The following is a 19,656-nucleotide window of genomic DNA, read 5'->3' as shown; positions in this document are numbered from 1 at the left end:
GTCAACATCAACAGCAACAAATGAAAAAGGCCTACCTGATGGTAAAGACAGGATCAACAGGAAGAATAGGCAATATTACAGATGGGGCGGACATCCAGTCGTGTTACCATCAGAGCCCAGTGTACCTCCAACAGCTTGACAGCAGTTGTTACACTTAACAGTTTGTAATGTTAAAAAAGCTCCATCAGTTACTCAACGCAATATCTATGTCCAGTGTTCTAAAGTAGTTTGATCAAATTTGTTGTGCGTTTGACAGTATAAGTAACCTCACAATGAAAGATGTCAAAAGTGGTCAGCTCTGTGCTGCCAGAAAGGGGCCCACTCAGGGTTAGCTATGGGGGAGAGCTCATGTGTTTGTGTTATGGTGTGCAGTGATACATTTCACGGGTATATTTTAGTAGAAGGAAAATTGTTCCTACATGAAACTGCTCACAACAAGGTCTGTGTAATTTCCTGGTCATGTTTCCTGGAAAGAGACATTGCTGTTGAGTTTTTTAAATGTATTTTTTTGGCACTTTGAGCACCACAAGCTGAGTGCCACCTAGTTCCATTATATTCACGCGAAGGTCAACATCTCTACAGCTGATATCTTCAACACTTAACGACTCACACCAAAACAAACTAGACTGATAAATAGCACTACAGGTAAGAGGACCAATATGCATTTTTGAATTTGGAGTGAACCGTCCCTTTAACATAGTTTTATGTGCTTGAATCCTCACAACTCTTGTGATTTTAAAGTTGTTTTTGGGGTCTCAGAGACCCGGCTTTAAAATATGAAAAAATGTATCTGCTCTGTATCTGTGACATCTGTGACTACATCTTCCAACCCCAAATAAATCTCAGGGTCTAATTTATTCAAAACATTAGTAATATCACAATGTAGGATCTCACACTGTACACATCTCTGCCTATGAATGACTTTTTGACAAACAAAGGAAATTTATATTTTGTTAAGCATCACTAATAAAACAAATAACACATACATAAAAGATGTCTTTATTTTGTGTAGCAACAATGCTTCATGGTCATTTCTATATTTGGTCACATCACATGTGCAAGCCCAGTTTGTGACTACTGGAACCACTTTAATGCTTTTCTACATATTAGGCTTTATAATACTATTAGAAAGAAAACAACATTTGCATTGTTTTACATATGTTATTTTTACACATATGGCAGCTGGGTCTGTGGGACTCTAGGCACCAAGGAAGTAAAGCCAGTGTCAAGAAAACAAGATTGACATTTTAATCACATAACTTTATTTTAAATTCTACAGGAGAGGCAAAAGTTCTAATAGATACAGAATACGTCACCCTGAATTTTGGGAGATGTATAGACAGTGATGCACAGGACAGAATATTTCCATTTGATGCAGGGAGCAGTCATGAAATGGATTCTTGGGTTTGAATATTTCACTCTGTGTAAACATCACATGGCTTCAGTGAAGAGCAGGAACACGTTGAGACAGATTATCAGACTGTGTAAATAAGATGATCTCAAAGGTAGTTAATGAGGAATAAAAGACATTTAACTAATATTTGGATATTGTAAATATCCAGTACCTTCCTCATCTAAACTTTTAACTTTCCAACTTTTCCAAGGTTGATTTTTTTGCCTTTTTTACCAGCAGTTATAATCCTTCCTGAGCCTCAACAGAAGATTAGTGCTTTATTAATACAGTGTCATTTTTCTATCAGCATTTTGCTATTAAGCATGATTAGCATGCACAGTAGACTCCTGATCTGCATTGTGAACAAGCAGGGGATGTTTAAGCAGAAAAAAAAAATTAAAAACCACTCCTCTTTCCCTGCAGCGAAAACAATGCCTTACGAGGGAGAATATTACAGAGTGTGCTGCAATGATGAACATTTCCTCCTGTTTCATGTTTAACCCTGCTCATTTCCCACAGTAAGAACTCCGGAAACACACAAGTGTGCGCAGCAGCTTGGGGGGAAGATGACTGATGGCTTGTTGTCATGATGTTTGGGATTCTGCCGACTCGAAGCCTCTTGGCTCACTGAAGCTGTGAAGCGCTGCAGTACATACTACAGGCTATTGTTGAAAAGTCCTGGTATTAGCGAGGTATTGCTTCATTGTCACACTGTTGAGCCTGTGCAGAATGCAGTTATCTGTAATGTCCCCGGCCATTTGCACTGTAGTTGTATTGGATTTATGATTACGGTTCATGTACTGTGACAGATTTCATACGATTCGACGACAAAAGCAAAGACAATTATTAGAATTTCGCAGCGTGAGTGGATGGATTTCTTTGTTTTCAAGCGCTATTCCCTGAATGGTGTGTGGGCTGGGTAGACACTAAGCCAAACCTCACTTCTGACATCACTATTTTTCAAAAATGTCAATATTTGAAAAACGCAGACATGCTCTATCAATCACATAGATAGCCATCTTTCAACCGGTCAATGTGCCACACTTGAATATCGGTCTGCTTGTGCCTCAGCCCCTGCTCTGACCCTTTCTCTCTCTTTGTTTCTCTGGGCCATATTACAGCTCTATCATGATGCCACACTGATGAGCCCGAGCTCCATAAACATGGCAAAGATGGCTGTCATCTTCCCCTCCTGGAACTGCATTAACGCCAGTGACCTCTCTTGTTGGTGGTGACAGTCGTCTGTCAGCACTGGTTAATTCCCATGTCTTGTGAGGGTCAAGAGCTGACATATAATGAGGCTTGACAGTGTTGGAGGGCCAGACAAGGTTCTGGTGTCAACGGCGGCCAGTAGCATGGTGTCAGCAGCGTCTGGATGAGGGTTCAATTCAAACCACGGTGGTAATCCGAGCACGGCCGGTGCTGATCCCAGGGCCTCGACTGCCTATTGACACACATCAGAGCATGGACGCAAAACAAATTAGCATCAGTCAATATTCTCTCCCTCCTCCTGCCTCCTGACACAGCCACCCAAGTGCTGCCATGTTTGCCTCACCTCCAGTCAAAACAAAAGAGACAATAGTGATCATGATGGAGAGCGCCTGCACTGACTCTTAAGAGGATGTTTTCAGGGTTGGGGGGCAGAATATTCACATTTCTGGTCTGCAGAATTTGGTTGGAGGGGAATCAAACTCAGAAGTGGATCCATTTCACCTAAACTGTGATATTACTCTCTTTCTTATTCCTCATGCAGAATCTGTGGTTTAGGGGGAGACAAGCTGTCCAGAGGAAGAAGCCTCAGCTATAGATGTCTTGTTTTTGTTGTGTGCTAAATGTGATAATATAACTTCTGTTGCATAAAAAGGTGCTGGGCAGTGATGTGGAACAACACTTCAAATATGCTAATCAAACATATGGCACTTCTAGGGAACAAACGCGGATTGCTGTTCTTGTCCTACATGATAAAAAGGTTACTTGTTTTAAATGTAATTTGAATACGTCCGAGGGCTGTAATAGGGCTGCTGCGTTTTTAAAAAAAAAAAAAAAAAAATCGTTTGCATACGGGAAAGCAGAGATTGCTCACACCTGTTTTTTTTTCTCCTCTCTTCTTCTTCTTCTTCTTCTTCTTTTCCCCTCTCTGCAACCCCTTCCCGCCTCCCCCCTCCCTCTGCTGAAAGCCATTACAGAAATACAATTTCTAATACCTCCGCACAGGTCTTCGATCGACTGCAAACAAATTTATATTCAGGCGGTAAACAGAAAGCTGCAGAGATTTATTTATTGAGTGTGGAGGAGAGAAACAAGCTAGCGCGTGAACCCTGAGTAACCTCCGAGCTGACATGAAGATGGATCAGTGCGCCCTGCAAATGCATGGAGAGAAGGGATATATTGCACTCAGTCATTCAGCACATCGCTGCCTGTAGAATCCCATTAACTCCCACAGCTGGGACCATATTTCTGTGTTGTAAGAATGCAGTTAGAAGTTGTTCATTACGCTGAATTATTTTGTAATTACTGCAGACTTAAAAGACATAGGAGATATTGTTGGAATAAAACGGTAAGAGCAGATAGTTGCTTTAAGTTGGGCTTGTTATTAAATGTTACGGTGGTGGTTTCGTGCTGTTATCTGAGACTGAAAAATAACAATAATGATAATAATAAAAATCGCCTGCATGTTAGGGCTTTCAGTTAACATGCATATATTTATATTGACTGATCTGAGCATACAGGAACAGGGGAAAAACAGATTAATACTCAGTAATAATTATAAAATGTAGCATAGGTGTAGATTTCAGGGGGGACAAAGGGGACACGTCCCCCTCAATAATTATGACACCATGCCCCTACTCCAATAAAGTTTATTTTGGCAAAATTAAATACATTTACACCACAAATTGGTGCAGAAAAAGCACAAATCAGTGCATAAAAATTCACCATAATGCAGGAAAATGCTTATAATTTAATAAAATAAAATAAATCTACGCCCTTGATTCATGTAGCTTCATTGCTCCAGCTTCGGTGACAGTTAGCACACAGGCTAAGCCAATCACATGAAACATGCCTGATAATAAAAAATGCAAATTACAAATGTGTTGTGTTGCTACTGTTGTATTTCTTGCAAATTTAAGACGCAATCTCTTCTCTGCAAATTGAAATCAAAATAATTAAACGCTCTGCAGGTCAGACATTAAAACTGGACGTTAGTATATTATTAGCTTTATTAATCCCTGTTATTTTGACTGCATGCGTGAAGGCTGAGCGACGCAGTGAAACGTGTAAGTAGGTCACCAGACTTCAGGAAAAAAAAACTTGTGCTGCACCGTGGAGCTCATTGACATTTTCACTTCTGCATTGTAGGTGAAAACACAGGGCTGCAGTGCTGCTGCATGTCCATTGTACCAAAGCCAGTTGCATTAATTGCACGCTTATAGGTCTGTGTGGGCTCAACAGTGCTGGTGAATTCCTCCTCTGTGCATGTGGTTTGAGTGGTTGTTCTTTCTGTTTGTTTATGTCTCTCAAGCATAGCAGCGTGTAGCGTTGTTTGCACACGCCTGGAAACTATGACGCGATGATTCATGAATGAGTAAACACACTGATGAGTTGAAACTAAAGCTCAGTCCTATAAACTGATTATTTTTAGCTCTGCATAATCGAACAAGCTCTATTTTTTCGGGCGGAGGGAGCAGCTGAACCAGCCGAGCAGCTAGTTTAATCTGGAGATGAGCGCGTCCTCTGTGTCACTTACAACTTCTTGATCTCTGCTTTTTGTATTTGTTCGGGGCTAATTACAAATCTGCTGCCACTGAACTTCTAAATACCAGCTGTCACGACCTCTGAACCCATTAAGTGTGCCTTTCACATGACCTAAGCCCTTTGCTAAAGAGGGCCTCGGGTTTTCAAGAAGCCTTCACAGATTAGCATAATCCATTAGCACCATCAATGTAGGCCTATATTATGCTAATACAGCTTTGGAGAAAAAAAAAAGAAGTGGTTATTGTTGTCGTGAAAAATAATCAAAATACCAGAGTTTGACCTAAAATATATTACTCTTGCATAGGTGTGGATTTCGGGGAGGATGCAGGGGACATGTCCTCCTCAATATTTAGAGCATGTGCATTTGTCCCAAACAATAAAAACAAGGAAGTAGCTTTATTTTGACAAGAGTAAAATCATTTACACCATTAGTTGATGCAGAGAAGTCACAAACTGGTGCGTAAAATTCACCAGAATGCAGAAAATTAAGTGTTTAATGCTCTGGTAAAACCTTCCATTTCTTATGTCTCCCAGTGTTGAAACAAAACCTACGCCCTTGCTCTTGAAGCCAAAAATTCTGTGTGATCCAAACACATCTGACGTCATACCCTACCTGTCTGCATAGGTGAGAGGCCCGTGAAGGCCCTCACTGTCTGCTGCTGATGATGATGAACTTCCTCGCTGCTTTTGAGGCAGTTTTGCAGTTTTTGCTCTGGCCTACGTGGACATGGCAATAAAATGTTGACCTGAAGTGAGTTTCTCAACTCGGTTTAATCAGTGTTGTCCTCTCTGATGACAGAGATGTCCAGCTATTGGCCGAGACCAGGAGGGCACGTCATCTCCATCAATCAGGGACTGCTGTTTCTCCTCTGAGGAATGTCCCCACGGTCGTCCAGCCGCCTGACCATGCGTTACTTGGATGCATGAGAGGCCGGGCATGAAGTGCAACCCCGTCCAATGATTATGCAGGGGAGAGGTGATAATGACTTCCTATCAAGAGTTAACGGCCGAAGGGGAGAGTAGCCCTCTGTTCACGGGCTGCTGCCGAGCAAAAGAGGTCATAAACCGGGACCTGGACGGCAGGACTCATCCTGAACTCTGCAGTCGTGACGAGGAAGGGAAACTGGAAGTGGAAGTCGCCTCAGGATTTAATACTCCGCATCCCCGGTACTTAACTCTCTCTAACAGTTTGACTCTGTGCACCTCTTTGGACAGCCCTCCTCCTCCTACTCCACCGTGTGAGACTCTCGAGGGCTTCTCGACACCGGCCTGCCCCCACTCGTCCCGTGTCCCCTGGCGGTGCAGGGCGCAGGGGCAGGGCTCCTCTCCAGGACGCGGATACTGCGCGTCAAATCCAAACCAAACACTTGAATCCGGCTTTGGCTCACAAATCTACTCTCGTAATGGCCCCGAGATTCACGTCGCCGTGGGGAGTTCAGCTGGCTCGGACTGTAACGTGGCTCAAATGGATGTAAGCAGTAAAACTTTTGAGTGGATGAAAGTGAAGAGGAGTCAGCACCGGGCGGGTAAGTTTTTTTTTTGTCAGGGGGGAGACTGGGCACGAAAAGAGGGATAAAGTAACTTTGATATATTTACTCTGGATAAATAAGTTCATGTTAGCGCTTTGGATAACTTTCATTCATAGTTGGGAAAGTTTGGTGGAAGTTTTCTCTGCACGCTGGAAAAAAAGAGAAAAATAGCTGACGTGTTTTGTGCGTCACCGTGCACAATATCCTCCGTCACCAACAATTATGCAGCATTTTGTAATATTTCCCCACTTTTTAAAGCAGATAAAAATGTTTGTAAAGCAGCAGTAGCTGTTTAGTCGACGCCACATTTGAATATGCACATGAGGACTCGGTTAGTATTTCCTTAACGGTCCCATGTTAGTGTCTGTTACCATTGTCGCTCCACGTACTGTTACAAGCAGGCTTCAGACTGTAGCTACACACAAGGAGGGTGGTGCAGAGTCAAAGGCCTGCTTAGCCTCACTGTATATTCAAAGCGGAAAATGATCAATTATTTACCCTTGCCCTTACTAACCAGTAGCCTTTGAATAATGCAACAGACCACTGCCTGTCGAGACTCACAGGAAGTTGAGTAAAACTTACTCTTGTAAGCTGGAGTGCTCCCTGAGTATTGATTAGTTGTCTGTTTGTAATGAAAGCCCTTGTGTATTGATTTCAGTTTGCAGCACCTTTACATGTGTCCACCTTTTTAACATAATTGCTGTCACAGATCATCATTTCCCTGACTGATGAGTCCCGGGCACAGAGCCCACAGAAGAATACATATCCCAGGCTTTAAAAAAAAAAATACCGATAGCCTGCTAATGTGAAAAATGCCTATCAATCCTCAATTTTATGTGAGTGATAGTATCTTATATAGATCCTTCATTTGATCAATAATGTCAGTTGAGTGACTGGCCACTGGACTTGGGTTGGGTTTCATAAATTTTACGTGGACGAAGATTTACTACAATGGTGGTCCCAGTCTTCTTTTTTCTTTCCCCCCACAGCACAGTCTCTTTCTGCTGTAAGCGTGCTGCTGACCCAAATGTTCAGCGACCAAAGATGCAGGTTGGTCATTACCACCAGACTGTCTGTGGTGAAAAGGCCCAAGCTCCTCTGCAAGGGATGCAACAAACATAAAGCAGCTGCAAAATCCACATTAGTGTGTACAATAATGCGGATTTAACACACTATTTTTGGAACTGCTGCATACTGGAGTCAGAGTTCACAAATTTTTACATCAATACAACTAATTTTTAGTTTTGACTCTCCTTGCATGCTCCTCCATGATGTGCATAGTGAAACATAATTTCAGATTAACGCAGGAGGAGTTAAGAGGCCTAAGATGACAACAATATCTTTGATTTGACTCTGAATATTTTAATCTTATATAACGCAGCAAAAACAAACTGCTAAAAAACATAGAAGTTAAGGCTCTATAGGCATGGGAGGATATGAAAATGTCACATCTTGATTGTCCTGGCTAAAATAATTGCAATACCCTGTATTATCCTGCATAGACGTAGGTTTCAGGGGGACACAGGGGACACATTCCCCTCAGTATATAGAACATATGCATTAGTCTTCCCCATTAGAAAGATTAAAGTAACCAAGGACTTGTATTTTTTATAGTTTTGATGAAATTAAAGACATTTTCATCATAAATTGATGCAGAAAAGACAAAAATCGGTGCATGTAAATCAACCAGAAAGCAGGAAATTAAGTGTTTGATGCTTAAACTTTTCCGGGGGAGGGCCCCAAATGCCCATTTCATGCATGTCCCCCCATTGAACCAATGTTAAAACAAAGCCCACGCCCATATTATCCCCATAATCATCAACATATATGCTTAAAACTCTTAAATGGAACTGGAATTACATCATCTTACATTTTGTGAGGAAACAAATGTTTTTATTGCATCACAAATAGGACACTCATCTTTTTTTAGTGAAAAACAAACAATCTTTAAAAGCCAGGCCTTTAAGCTGTTTGAATTGGCAGTGTATCTTGTAATATGAAACATGCTTGATTAGGATCTTTTGTGATTTTTGGGTTTGGTGCACATGCAGCCTGTTTTTGCAGAGCCTCATTTATTGTTGGTTTCCCAGCAGTTTCTTTAGGCACTGCGGGACACGTTATTCACGATTATTCCGATAATGGAAATTCACCACGATCGATTTATTGTGAGTGTATTTTCATCTTGATCTGTGATAAATTGGAGTATTTTCCCATCCCTAGTGGCGGTGATGTGCACTGACACAAGGCCATAGCTTTCGTTTCAACATTTGGGACTTTGGGATTCCTCCCCCAGGAAATTTTAGGCATCAATTTTCCACATTCTGGTGAATTTCTATGCACAGATTTATGCCTTTTCTGCTTCAACTCGTGCTGTAAATATCTTTAATTTAGTCACAATAAATGTCCTCTGCTTCCTTAATGTTTTTCATTGGGGGAAACAAGTTTCAATTTCATTTTCATTTATAAAGCACAATTTGCTTCAGAGGACGTTACAGCATTCGATATCCCTCTGTCCTTTGGACCCTCACAGCAGATAAGGAAACCCCCCCCCCCCCCCCCCCCCCCCAAAAAAAAATGGAAGAAACCTCAGGAAGAGCAACTGAAGAGGGACACCTAACTTGTATCACAGCTACGCCTGGAAACAAATGCACATGTTCTAAATACTGAGGAGGATGTGTCCTCTGCATGCCCCCCGAAACTGACACTTATACATTCACATACCTTGATAAAGATTTCTCTCAGGATGCTGCTGTAAGAGCAACAAAATGTGAACACATTTGATTTATCATAAATGCTTCAATGTTGTAACATGCAACAAACAGGAAACTACAATTTCCAGTTTGACTTGCAGTAACTTGAGAGCTGAGATGAGTGGGTAAACATGTCTCTGATGATGCCACTGTGAGGGAGGCAAAAGGTGACAGCAACACATTTCACTGGTCGAGGAGTCATTTTATTCATAAAAGCCATTAGCCACTCATCTGATCCAAATCCGTGCACTTGAGAAAGCCATTTGCTCACACCCGCCCACGCACACACATCTTCTCGCAGTACTGTTAGTATCTTTGTAACCTCTTTCTGTATCTCTCTGAAGGGGATCATCTGTAGGAGTAACTCATTAGCGCTACTGTGTAACTTGTAAAAGAGTCATTAGTGAAAGTATGCTTTCCTCTGGAGGTTGTATTGGTTTTGGCACAAAACAAAGTCTTGCGTATTCTTCCATGTTGAAAGGCCTCCACAGACCTGCAGTAACCTGATCTCTTGGCTCAGTGTATATACTCCCAGTGCGTCATTCTTCAATTATGCTTTGACAGCACCTGAATTACTGTGGGCTGGATGCCCAGATGACTGAGGCAATGTGTATCGATCTATCCCTTTTCTTCTTCCCTCTCCTTGGCTTGGAAGGCCCCTTCCATTCCCTTTGCTGGCTGGCTATTTTTAAGCATGCAAGTCATTTCTCAAATATTTAGTTTGATTCTTTTATGCCTTCTGGCCGGCATCAATTCTATTATCTTTGGAGCCATTAATCAGAATGTGCATGTGATTTGCACTCCTGAAAGCTGAAGTTCTTAATTACGTACAGTTCGTCTGTATTGGTTCTTCACGTTCGCTGCCCTCTAATTCTCAGGCTCGGTTACCTTGACATTCATTTTCTTAAAACACAGATGTCGACATTTATCCTATAACTGACCTTTCCATCTGCTATGCTTTTCCAAGTGGCTAGAGGCCTGTTAACCTTCCTCCCTATGAATTGTGGTGGGAGGCATTGCTCTACACCTGGCACACTGACTCCATTATGCAGCAGCAGCACATTTTCTCAGAGGCAAAGACACACTGACGACTTACCCACAATGTCAGCAATGAAAAATCAAGATATAGCTGCAGTTCCTGTCATTCATTGCACATAAGTAGCACAGATGATACTTTAATGTGTGACCCAGAAACCTCAGAGGAAAAAAATGGAGACATTTGTCATTAATGCAGTGTTTGAAAGGATTTGTAAACTGTTAAACTGTCATTGACACAGAAAGGCCTAAAGGCAAATTATTAATGATTCTGATGAATACAGTTAATGGACTGTAAACGATACAAAGTTGTTTTGAATCGCCCAAACATTGCTCTGACAACTTTTCCCACACATCTCCAACACGCGGCGGCGCATTTCGCTCGACTGTTGGGTGAACTTGTCTTGGACTCACTTTAAAAAGCAGCACCTTTGCAGAACAGATGTGAAATGCTCAGATCTCACAGAGTCAGAGGTGTCGATTCAAATCTTCAGATCATATTTCAGGCTTTAGTTTGTGATGTTGTTGCATGTGGTTGCATAAGACGGTGCATGTGTTTCTGTTAATATAACACATAATTCCACATCCACCTGTTTGACGGCAGCAAAAGATTTTTCAGCTACTGCTAAAGATGATACCACGGTGAAATACGTCTGTGTTATACAGACAGAAAAATGGCTCCCAGACTTTAAATCAACAAAGTGGCTTGGGGACAATCCCTGCAAATCAGTGTCTTTGAAATAATTTTATTAAATGTTTGAATATTTGTTTAACTCCTCAGTTTCAAACAAACCTTAAAATATCTGTTAATTATTTTTAATTATTTTTTTATGTAAGGTACATTCCTTATTATCACATATATTACCAGGGCAGCATCAGACAGAGCTATAATAAATATTTTATTTAATTTCTGAGGATTTATATAAGTAAGTAATAGTAATAATAAGTATAATTTATATAAGTTATTACCACATATAAATGACCAAAGTTTATTATTTAAGTTTTTTTTTCCTGTTTAAACTGAATAATTTGCCTGGATCAGGGCGTGGATAATTTTATTCAGAGGGATTTTGTGCTTCTTTTGTGGGTAACCTCATTGATCTTGCTGACGACTGTTCTCATGTCCTCTGTTCCCAGCCAGGATGCACATGACCTGTGGGTTCAGTATCGTTGGCTCGGGCCTCGGTGCTGTGAAGACTGGGAGCAGCAGCAGCAGCAGCAGCATCTGCACGGATGGCCATCCCACGGTGAACGGGGCCCCGAGGACCAGCTTCAGCACCAAGCAGCTGACCGAGCTTGAGAAGGAGTTCCACTTCAACAAGTACCTGACGCGGGCCAGGCGGGTGGAGGTCGCCAGCGCCCTGCAGCTCAGCGAGACGCAGGTGAAAGTTTGGTTTCAGAACAGGCGAATGAAGCAGAAGAAATTACAGAGAGACGGGCTGCTGTCCGAGCCGGGCCCCGCGGCAGCGCACTCACACGCGGACACTTTGGACACCTGCCCCTCTCCTGGACCGACCTCTCCAAAACACCTGCCCCTGAACTCCTGAACCGCGGGAGCTGCATGATGGCGAGGGCGCCTGCCTGCCTGCCTGCAGATGTTTTGATTCCCGTTTGCATCGGTTTCAATCAGGCTTCACCTTTATTTGCTTACCACGATGGATGCTTATCGCAAGAAGCGCAATGGCAAGTTTCTTCATGCAAGAACGGGTCAAAACAATTTGTCATCCTCCCCCGGCTGCAGACTGGCGCTCTGATTTGAATATTAAAATTCAAGTCAGTGCATCGCGCTCCTATCTACACAATGGAAACGAAGAAACAAAATTATATTAATTGTCCATAGAAACTGTGGCAGACAATTTGTTTATTTATTTTGTACAATTTATCCAGTACTTGAATATATTTATTCACCAGAGCACGTGCCTCCTAATGTGTTTAAAATAATTTGTATTTATTTAAAGCTCATATTTGATAATATTTATTGTATTGACACAGATATGTTTAGCACGTTTTACTAATTATTCAACCTGCTTTTGAAACAGTCATGCAGATTTCTTTTTATATTCCTTGTCTGTGACACACTTGAGTAAAAAAGTCACCTGCTATAAACAAAGCCAATCTTTAACATGTGAGCAGATAATTATCAGGCTAATTTAGCAGAGCTTTAATGCTGCTTTAATGTCGCTGCTTTATTTTGTCCGATTATAAGCTTCCCAATAATCCCTCCTTCCACGGAAAGATTAAAATGCCATAATTGACTGATGGATTTATTGACCGCTCGTATTAAGAGTATTGATCCGTGGTGATCCATCTATCCGAGGCACAAATCTGGGAGCATTTGCATGCATCTGTAACTGCATGTTAATGGAATGTAGAAACATCACGATCGGGAGTTGTTGCGTCTTTTATTACCTCTATATACATGCATCAGAAAATGATAATTTAGCTTGAACACTCATGCGGGAGAGCAGACAATAAAACGCTGTCTGTGCTGTTTTGCAGATCAACCAATAAATTGTGTGGCCCCAGCAGCTCGCGAGCTGCTAAATATTCCTTCCAGATTCACATCTCATCTCATATAAAGTAAATGATTGTAAACTCGGCCCTTAAACACTGTTATGTTCCCGCTATCGCAATGCGTTTCTGTCATGTTAATGTCTATTCTAATATCGAGATATGAGGCTATCAGACACTTTAATTCTATGTATGGGAATATTTTTGTTTAGCTTTCAATTAGCGGTGTTTGCACTGCATGTGAAGGTTAGTGGATCCAGAGCGGGTGTTAACGACAACAAAGGAATTAAAGTGAAAGCAGCTGGGTGTCGTCGCGTAGAAATAAAGAAAGCTAGAATTCAAAATAATTAATTAGGTGAAAAGGTTGTACGCCTTTAACAGGTGTCCTCTTTGGAATTTGGAGGGAGCATAAATAAAATAATAATGTAATAGTTAGACAGTTGCACCTCTGCAGGGTGGAGTGGACATGGAGGCTGCAAGGCCAAACTAATGTATGCAGTCACACCGGAGTTCACCTCTCACCTCTTGACCTTTGTCTTGCCTCGGGACAACGATGACCGGGTCAGCGGCTCACTTTGAGAAAGATGCACCATTAATTTGGGTGACCTCGAAGTCTGAGCTTTCTCTTTCTCTCTTTCTTTCTTTTTTCTTTCTTTCTTGCTTTCTCTTCTTTTCCCAACTACTCTGAGCGCTTTTGTTCTGGTGCTGCTGGGTCTCTGTGTCCACACAATAATATTTCATCCAGCTGAACAGAGGGGCGACTAGGCCATATGATAATTGTTCATATTATAATTCCATACCAGGCCACATAATGCATTCTTTCCACACCTTAGAGCTAACCTAATTTTTGCCCTATCTCTTATTTTAATAAGCCAAAAAATATGCCCCTGGCTCACTTGATAAACTGGATGAAAGAGTCTTTTCACCCAATAGCTTTTTTTTTTTAGATATAAACTACAGACCTATTTTTAATAGCAAAGTTGAAAAATTAAAGTTACTTGAGCATACTTGAACACTTAATATGATTCCATGTCAGAGGCAGCATAAACAAAATTTAGAGCAACTATTCATAACATGCTCGCTGATTATATATTTCATGCATATCTGCTTGAATAATTTTTGAAGAATTTGGACATTAATCCCCTCTGAACAATATCTTTTAGAATATTTGCGTCGTTAATATAAACCGAAAGCCAGAGAGGAATAAAACTTAAGGGTCTGCGGAGGAGCTGGTGACAGTGCAAACATTTTAAAGTTCTATTTGTAATTGATGCCGATGATTTTACATGCAAGCTGGACTAAAAATGTGTCGAGTCCAATTTATTTTGAATTTGCATTTAAACAAAATACGCACCATTAGGGTCGCCTTTCTCTAAACAAAATAGCACAAAGTGGAATGCTTAACAAAACCATTAATGTGTCCGTCTTTTTGTCATGCAAATAAGTGTGCACTTGTGAAGGTTATGAGGATGATGATGAGGGTGATGATGATGAAACAATGTGATGATAAAGGTTTTGACTATAAAAATTGTACGTCATGTTTACTGTTGCTATAGGTGTGGGTTTTGGGGGGCAGAGAACATGCCTCCCTTTCAATGTTTATTTATCTGTCCCCCTCAATATTTAGAGGACATGTGCATTTGTCCCCAATATAAACATTAAAATAGCAGAGGACTTTTATTTTGACACAATTAAAGACATTTTCATAATAAATTGATGCTGAAAAGCTACAAATCGTTGCATATAAATTCACCAGAATGCAGGAAATTAAGTGTTTGATGCTCAACATTCTTAAACCTCACGTTTCATTTGTGTCTCCCCAAAAATGTTGAAACAAAACCCATGCCCTTGACTGTTCCTTCTGAGAAGTCTGTAAGGTTGACCTTATTAGAAACTCTTTCATCATATTGTGCAAATATGTTTCCTTGCCACAGGGCTTCAAGTTACAGATTGTAATGTGCACCGAGGATGTTTGCTGCAGGTGTGCGCTCAGACTTTTCTTTTTTAATCCAACTTCATCACAGCTCTACTGTGTAATAGATTCACTTAGAAATACACAACGATTTAAAATGTGCGGAGCGGGAAAAAAAACTTAATGTGAGTTATAGGGATGAGGTGAAGGTGAAAAGGCGAGTTGATTTATTTTGGGTGAACTATCACTTTAATTTCATTCCATGGCAGCTCCAGCATTTGCCTCTCAATTGATGAAAGGCAAACCGCATTGTTTGTTCAGACCTGACATTTAGTTCGAAACCATTTGAGTGTGACTCTTCTCTGATGAATTTGTGCTCTTCTGTAATTCCTTCCTGAAGATGTACGGCTGGCTCACGAGACTGACAGCTGTGCTGCACTTATACACAAGCAAACACATGGTAAATGGAGGAAAAATAAAACCAGAATAACTCACCTCAAAATGTATTACTGCCACTGGTGGTAACAGTGGTGACATTGAACAAGTTGGAATTTTCCCCCAGCTTTATTTTTCTTTTCCCGTCCTGCGCGGTAATAATTTCTCGTAATGAAATTCATTCCAAAATTCATTTAAATCAATGAGATATTTATAATGAAGCACAATAGCTCAAGCATTATTTGTAAAAGTGAAGTTACCTGTTACATTTCTCTGATAAAACACTCCAATTGAGATATCAAAGTAAAACATGTATTAGTTAATCATGAATGAGGCTATTGACCATCTTTTGTATTGTCGTCTATTGCAAGTTAGCTGATGTGGGCAGCTGTTACCATCCTCCCGAGGAGCGCTGCGTGGCATGAGCAATGAGAGAACATATGCGGCGTACAGCATATCTTACACTACATTTTAAATTAACACATATAAGTGGGTTCCTTCTGAGCTCATTGTAATTAATGCTAAGTTGACCTAAAATTAACTTAATGCATAATATGCATGTAATATCCTCACCGGTGCTCAGGGGAACTAAATCAATTGATCAAGTTAAGCTCTTTCTAACTCTACGTGAAGCACTTATAGATAGCTCAGTTGTTGTAATTACAGATCATTTGAATGCTCTCCTCCCTTTTAGTTTTTCTGCTCGTCTGATTTTACTGTTTTTCTTTATTTGCAAAGACTTTCATGCACTATTAGTCTTTTTGATTGGGCTCATTCACATATTTGACTACCAAACAATTTGTGCATCAAGAAAGTTGAAATGAAGTGCACCTGTTTGTGTGTGTGTGTGTGTGTGTGCCTGTGCATATTCGGGTGCCCTGTGTACAATTACACAAATATGTGTTTTGTTTCCGAGGTGCTACTAATAAAGCGCTCAAAAAGATACAAAGCACCTATTTGAATAATTGTTCACTCACACGCGCATGCAAACACACACACACACACACATACACACACAAATCCATACATAACACATTGTGACAGAGCTACACCGAACAACACGCACACCAATCCAGTCCTTGCCTCTCCTCTCCTGCTCCACTCCAGGGAGCAGATGTTTGGGGACAGCTTACAGCCTCAGCGAATTTCTGTGTACAAAGCAAACAGCAGCACTCAGCACTTCTGGCTGCAAAGGGAAATTTGCTCTTGAAAGAGGGGGGAGAGGATGAGGAGAGGGGGGGGATAGGCCTTTGAGTCAATGTAAGGTATCATGAGGATGGGAGGAGAGGGGGGATAAGAGTGAGAAGGGGTGCACGCAGAGGTGAAACTGTGTCAAGGTTGTAAGTCGCTTGCATAGGAAAATTCCCCTTTTTCCCGAGACATCCGGAGCTCTGTGTTGGAGCAGCATCTTGTACAGTGCGTACAGGATTTCCCCCGTGCAGCATCGGTAGAATCAACCAAGGTGGCCCCTCTGCATATCTGATTGTGTGGAGGCTCTGACCTCTCGCATGCAACTCTGTTTACTCACTAGTTTGGATTGCCCTTTCAAAAGTTGCAGACAAGCATAAAGTGAAGGGAAAAAAGGAGGAAACCATGAAATGAGCCTTTTGAGTTTGCTGATACTGCATCTGAGACATCAGCTATAACCTAGGACCAGCAATGCTAATGATGCCATTGATATAATCCACTGATTTAATGGCAACATGCTGCATGTGCTCTCTTTAGTTTCTTATATTACTTTATAAATTTCCTCTTCTGTCTGGCAAGATTTTATTCCATTTACATGTCATGAAACTTAAATGTATGAAATGAAAAGACTTAAATAATAGATGTTTTTTATTCTTTTTTCCTTCCAAATTGTGCAGCCTCGCTCCATATGTTGCACAAAGTCTTCTGGAAAGCCTCAAACATACACATACACTCTTATGTCTCTAACATGTGCACGGGTACACATACATTTTGACCTCTCATCAATGTATTATAATCCCTAAACAAACCATCATAAATGAGCCCTGCGATGCTTATTTGTCTGAACGAAGGCAACCCCCTCCTCCTCTGCCCCTGGGGCGAGGTTGCCATAGAGACAGATTCACAGACATATGGAGAGAGGAGAAGGGGAGTCGAGTTGAAGGGGTGGAGCTGCAGGGGTGAGGCGGAGGGGGAGTGTGTGTGTGTGTGGGGGGGGCAGAGGAGAAGGGGATGGGTACCGGTTTGAGGACGTTGGCGCTCTGTCTTTCAGATGTGTCTTTGTGTTTCATCCGTCAATCAGCCATCCGTGTCAGTCTGTGCTCAGTGAGGGAACAGTTCATGAACTTTTCTCAATCAAGTCTCTGTCAGGCGCCATCTTGGCTATATTTCATCAGGGAGAGGATTGATTCTCGTGGCGGCTTCACAGCCCAAAAAACACAGTATGTGCAGGGGTGCCATAGGCAAATAGTTCAGTGGAAATGTGTATTATTAAATTGATTTAGAAGGCTGCGTTCACATTTTGCAATCTCTGGCCATTTTTGTTGTTTACACTAAGGACCAATCAACATTAGCAAAACAAACATACAGATGTTTTTGCTCCTCGCTAATTAGATTCAGATGATGTAATCAACCTTTTAGCCAACCTGAGGACAGCTTGACAATGGACAGGGAGAAAAAGGAGAGAGGGAAAGGAGAGGAGAGTGAGAGGAAGGGAGGGAGGGGGGGGGGGGTTGTGGATGAAGCGGCCATCAGGACTGGCCTTGCTGCTATAAAAACACATTTTTTTCATCAGCCATTTTATGCAAAAGGGGAAGACCAGGTGCTCAATCAAACCTCACGCCTACTGTTTTATTTTTCATCTCCACCCCTCCCAGTGCTTCTCCGCACAAACCTTCTGTGTGCCTTCCCGCTTCCCTCGCGCCATTCTTCTCCTCTTCTTCCCTCTTTCCGTGTCATTCGTCTTCCCTCCTGCCTCTCCGCAGCCTGCTCTCCAACTGATATGAGAGAGTGACCCTTGGGCCCTCAGGGGTCAAGTGATACAAGGTCATTGGCAGGTCATCACTGCTGACTGGCTGACCTCTAAAAGGACTTCTGGAAGGAGCCAATCAGGACTTGCTCCTTCCCCCCTAAGGCGGATCCCCCTCCTCAGCTCATCAGCAGCCTGAGTCACATGACCAGGGCGAGGCGTCAGAGGGAGGATGATTAATGATGCTTTTAGTACCTGTTTAGAATGAAGCTGTCCACACCGCACTGTAATTACCCACTCCCAGGCGGCAGCTGCCCAACATAATTGCTTTTTGTTTGTTGACCTGGTTTATTGAGGAGAAAGATGGCTTTGGCTGGGTAAGATGGTGCTATGTACAGTATACAAAGGTGAGGATGTGTGTATGTTAGAAATTTGGTTGACAGTATGTGTTTGAGATTCATGTGAGCTACAAAAGTGTGAGCGAGAACCTCAGTTGTGTGTGCAGTTCGGGAGAGACAGACCAAAGGTGCTTCAGCCTCTATACTACTGAACTAAATCAAAGTATGCATGTACTCGTGGTATGTAGCTATAAAATGTCAGTCAGGAAACACAGAGACGTGCATCCCTCCCACTTAAGGTCAAAGATAGCCACAGACCTCTTGTGCAAGGTTACTGCATACCACTGGAATACACAAGTATTCAACATTAAGGAGGAGTGTATTCTGTCATGCATAATTTATGTCAACATGTCAAAAGCAGGAGCGCCGTGCCGTGTTGCTCTGAAAATTCAAAACTAAGTTCAGAAGGTCAATGGAATACCGCTCCTAGAGATCCACCGCCCCCTCCTCCTATGGCTACATGCCTAAGGCAAATATGAAAATTTCAGTACCTGCGGCGCATGCCACGAGGACAGTGACAATGAAACCCAGATAAACAGCCCCTCGTTTGACCTATGGAGAGCATAAATTTACCGCCCATAAATCCTTGAGTGTTTCAGCTCCGTTTGGCGCATTTGCCGAGCCTCTCTACCCAGACAGAGAGAGGCAAGTGTCGGGTATCAGTGCTGCTGTATGAGCAGCTTTCATCCTGCTCCTGGTTCTCACATAACTCAGTCCTGCAGCCTTTATCACCGCCTCATAAATAACTAGGCTATCGCCTGATAATGTCCGCTTAATGCTTAGTCAATAAAGCCCACAGTAAGAGGGGCCTTTTTTAGCCTCTCTCCTGTACATAAATATAAACAGTGCAGTAGATTGATGTGATGGGCAGGCTCTTTCTACACTGGGACAAAAAGAGGCAGCGTGTGGGCCCGGGAGCTGAAGGTGGGCTGTGGGGCTGCAGGTGTTTAGAGGAGATAGTGGGCTGTAATGAGGGGGCTGCAAGAGAAGGGCTGAGTGGATAGC

At 42.0% G+C, this 19,656-nt stretch overlaps 1 protein-coding gene and 1 long non-coding RNA gene across 2 annotated transcripts; one reads left to right on the top strand and one right to left on the bottom strand.

The window, feature by feature from the left end:
• Positions 1-1,239: 1,239 nt before the first annotated feature.
• LOC117258961 (uncharacterized) lies at positions 1,240-6,158 on the bottom strand. Its single transcript, XR_004501793.2, has 2 exons — positions 5,760-6,158; positions 1,240-2,837 (listed from the first exon to the last, which is right to left on the bottom strand). It is a non-coding gene; the product is annotated as an uncharacterized LOC117258961 (long non-coding RNA).
• hoxc1a (homeobox C1a) lies at positions 6,129-16,533 on the top strand. The gene is made up of 2 exons (XM_033630222.2): positions 6,129-6,672; positions 11,598-16,533. Exons 1-2 carry the CDS (start codon positions 6,129-6,131, stop codon positions 12,005-12,007), a joined length of 954 nt encoding a protein of 317 aa, XP_033486113.1. The 3' UTR covers positions 12,008-16,533.
• Positions 16,534-19,656: the final 3,123 nt, after the last annotated feature.

This window comes from Epinephelus lanceolatus, chromosome 8 (assembly GCF_041903045.1).
Source record: "Epinephelus lanceolatus isolate andai-2023 chromosome 8, ASM4190304v1, whole genome shotgun sequence".
NCBI classification, from domain to species: Eukaryota; Metazoa; Chordata; class Actinopteri; order Perciformes; family Serranidae; genus Epinephelus; species Epinephelus lanceolatus.
This window is presented reverse-complemented; position numbering and strand designations above follow the sequence as displayed.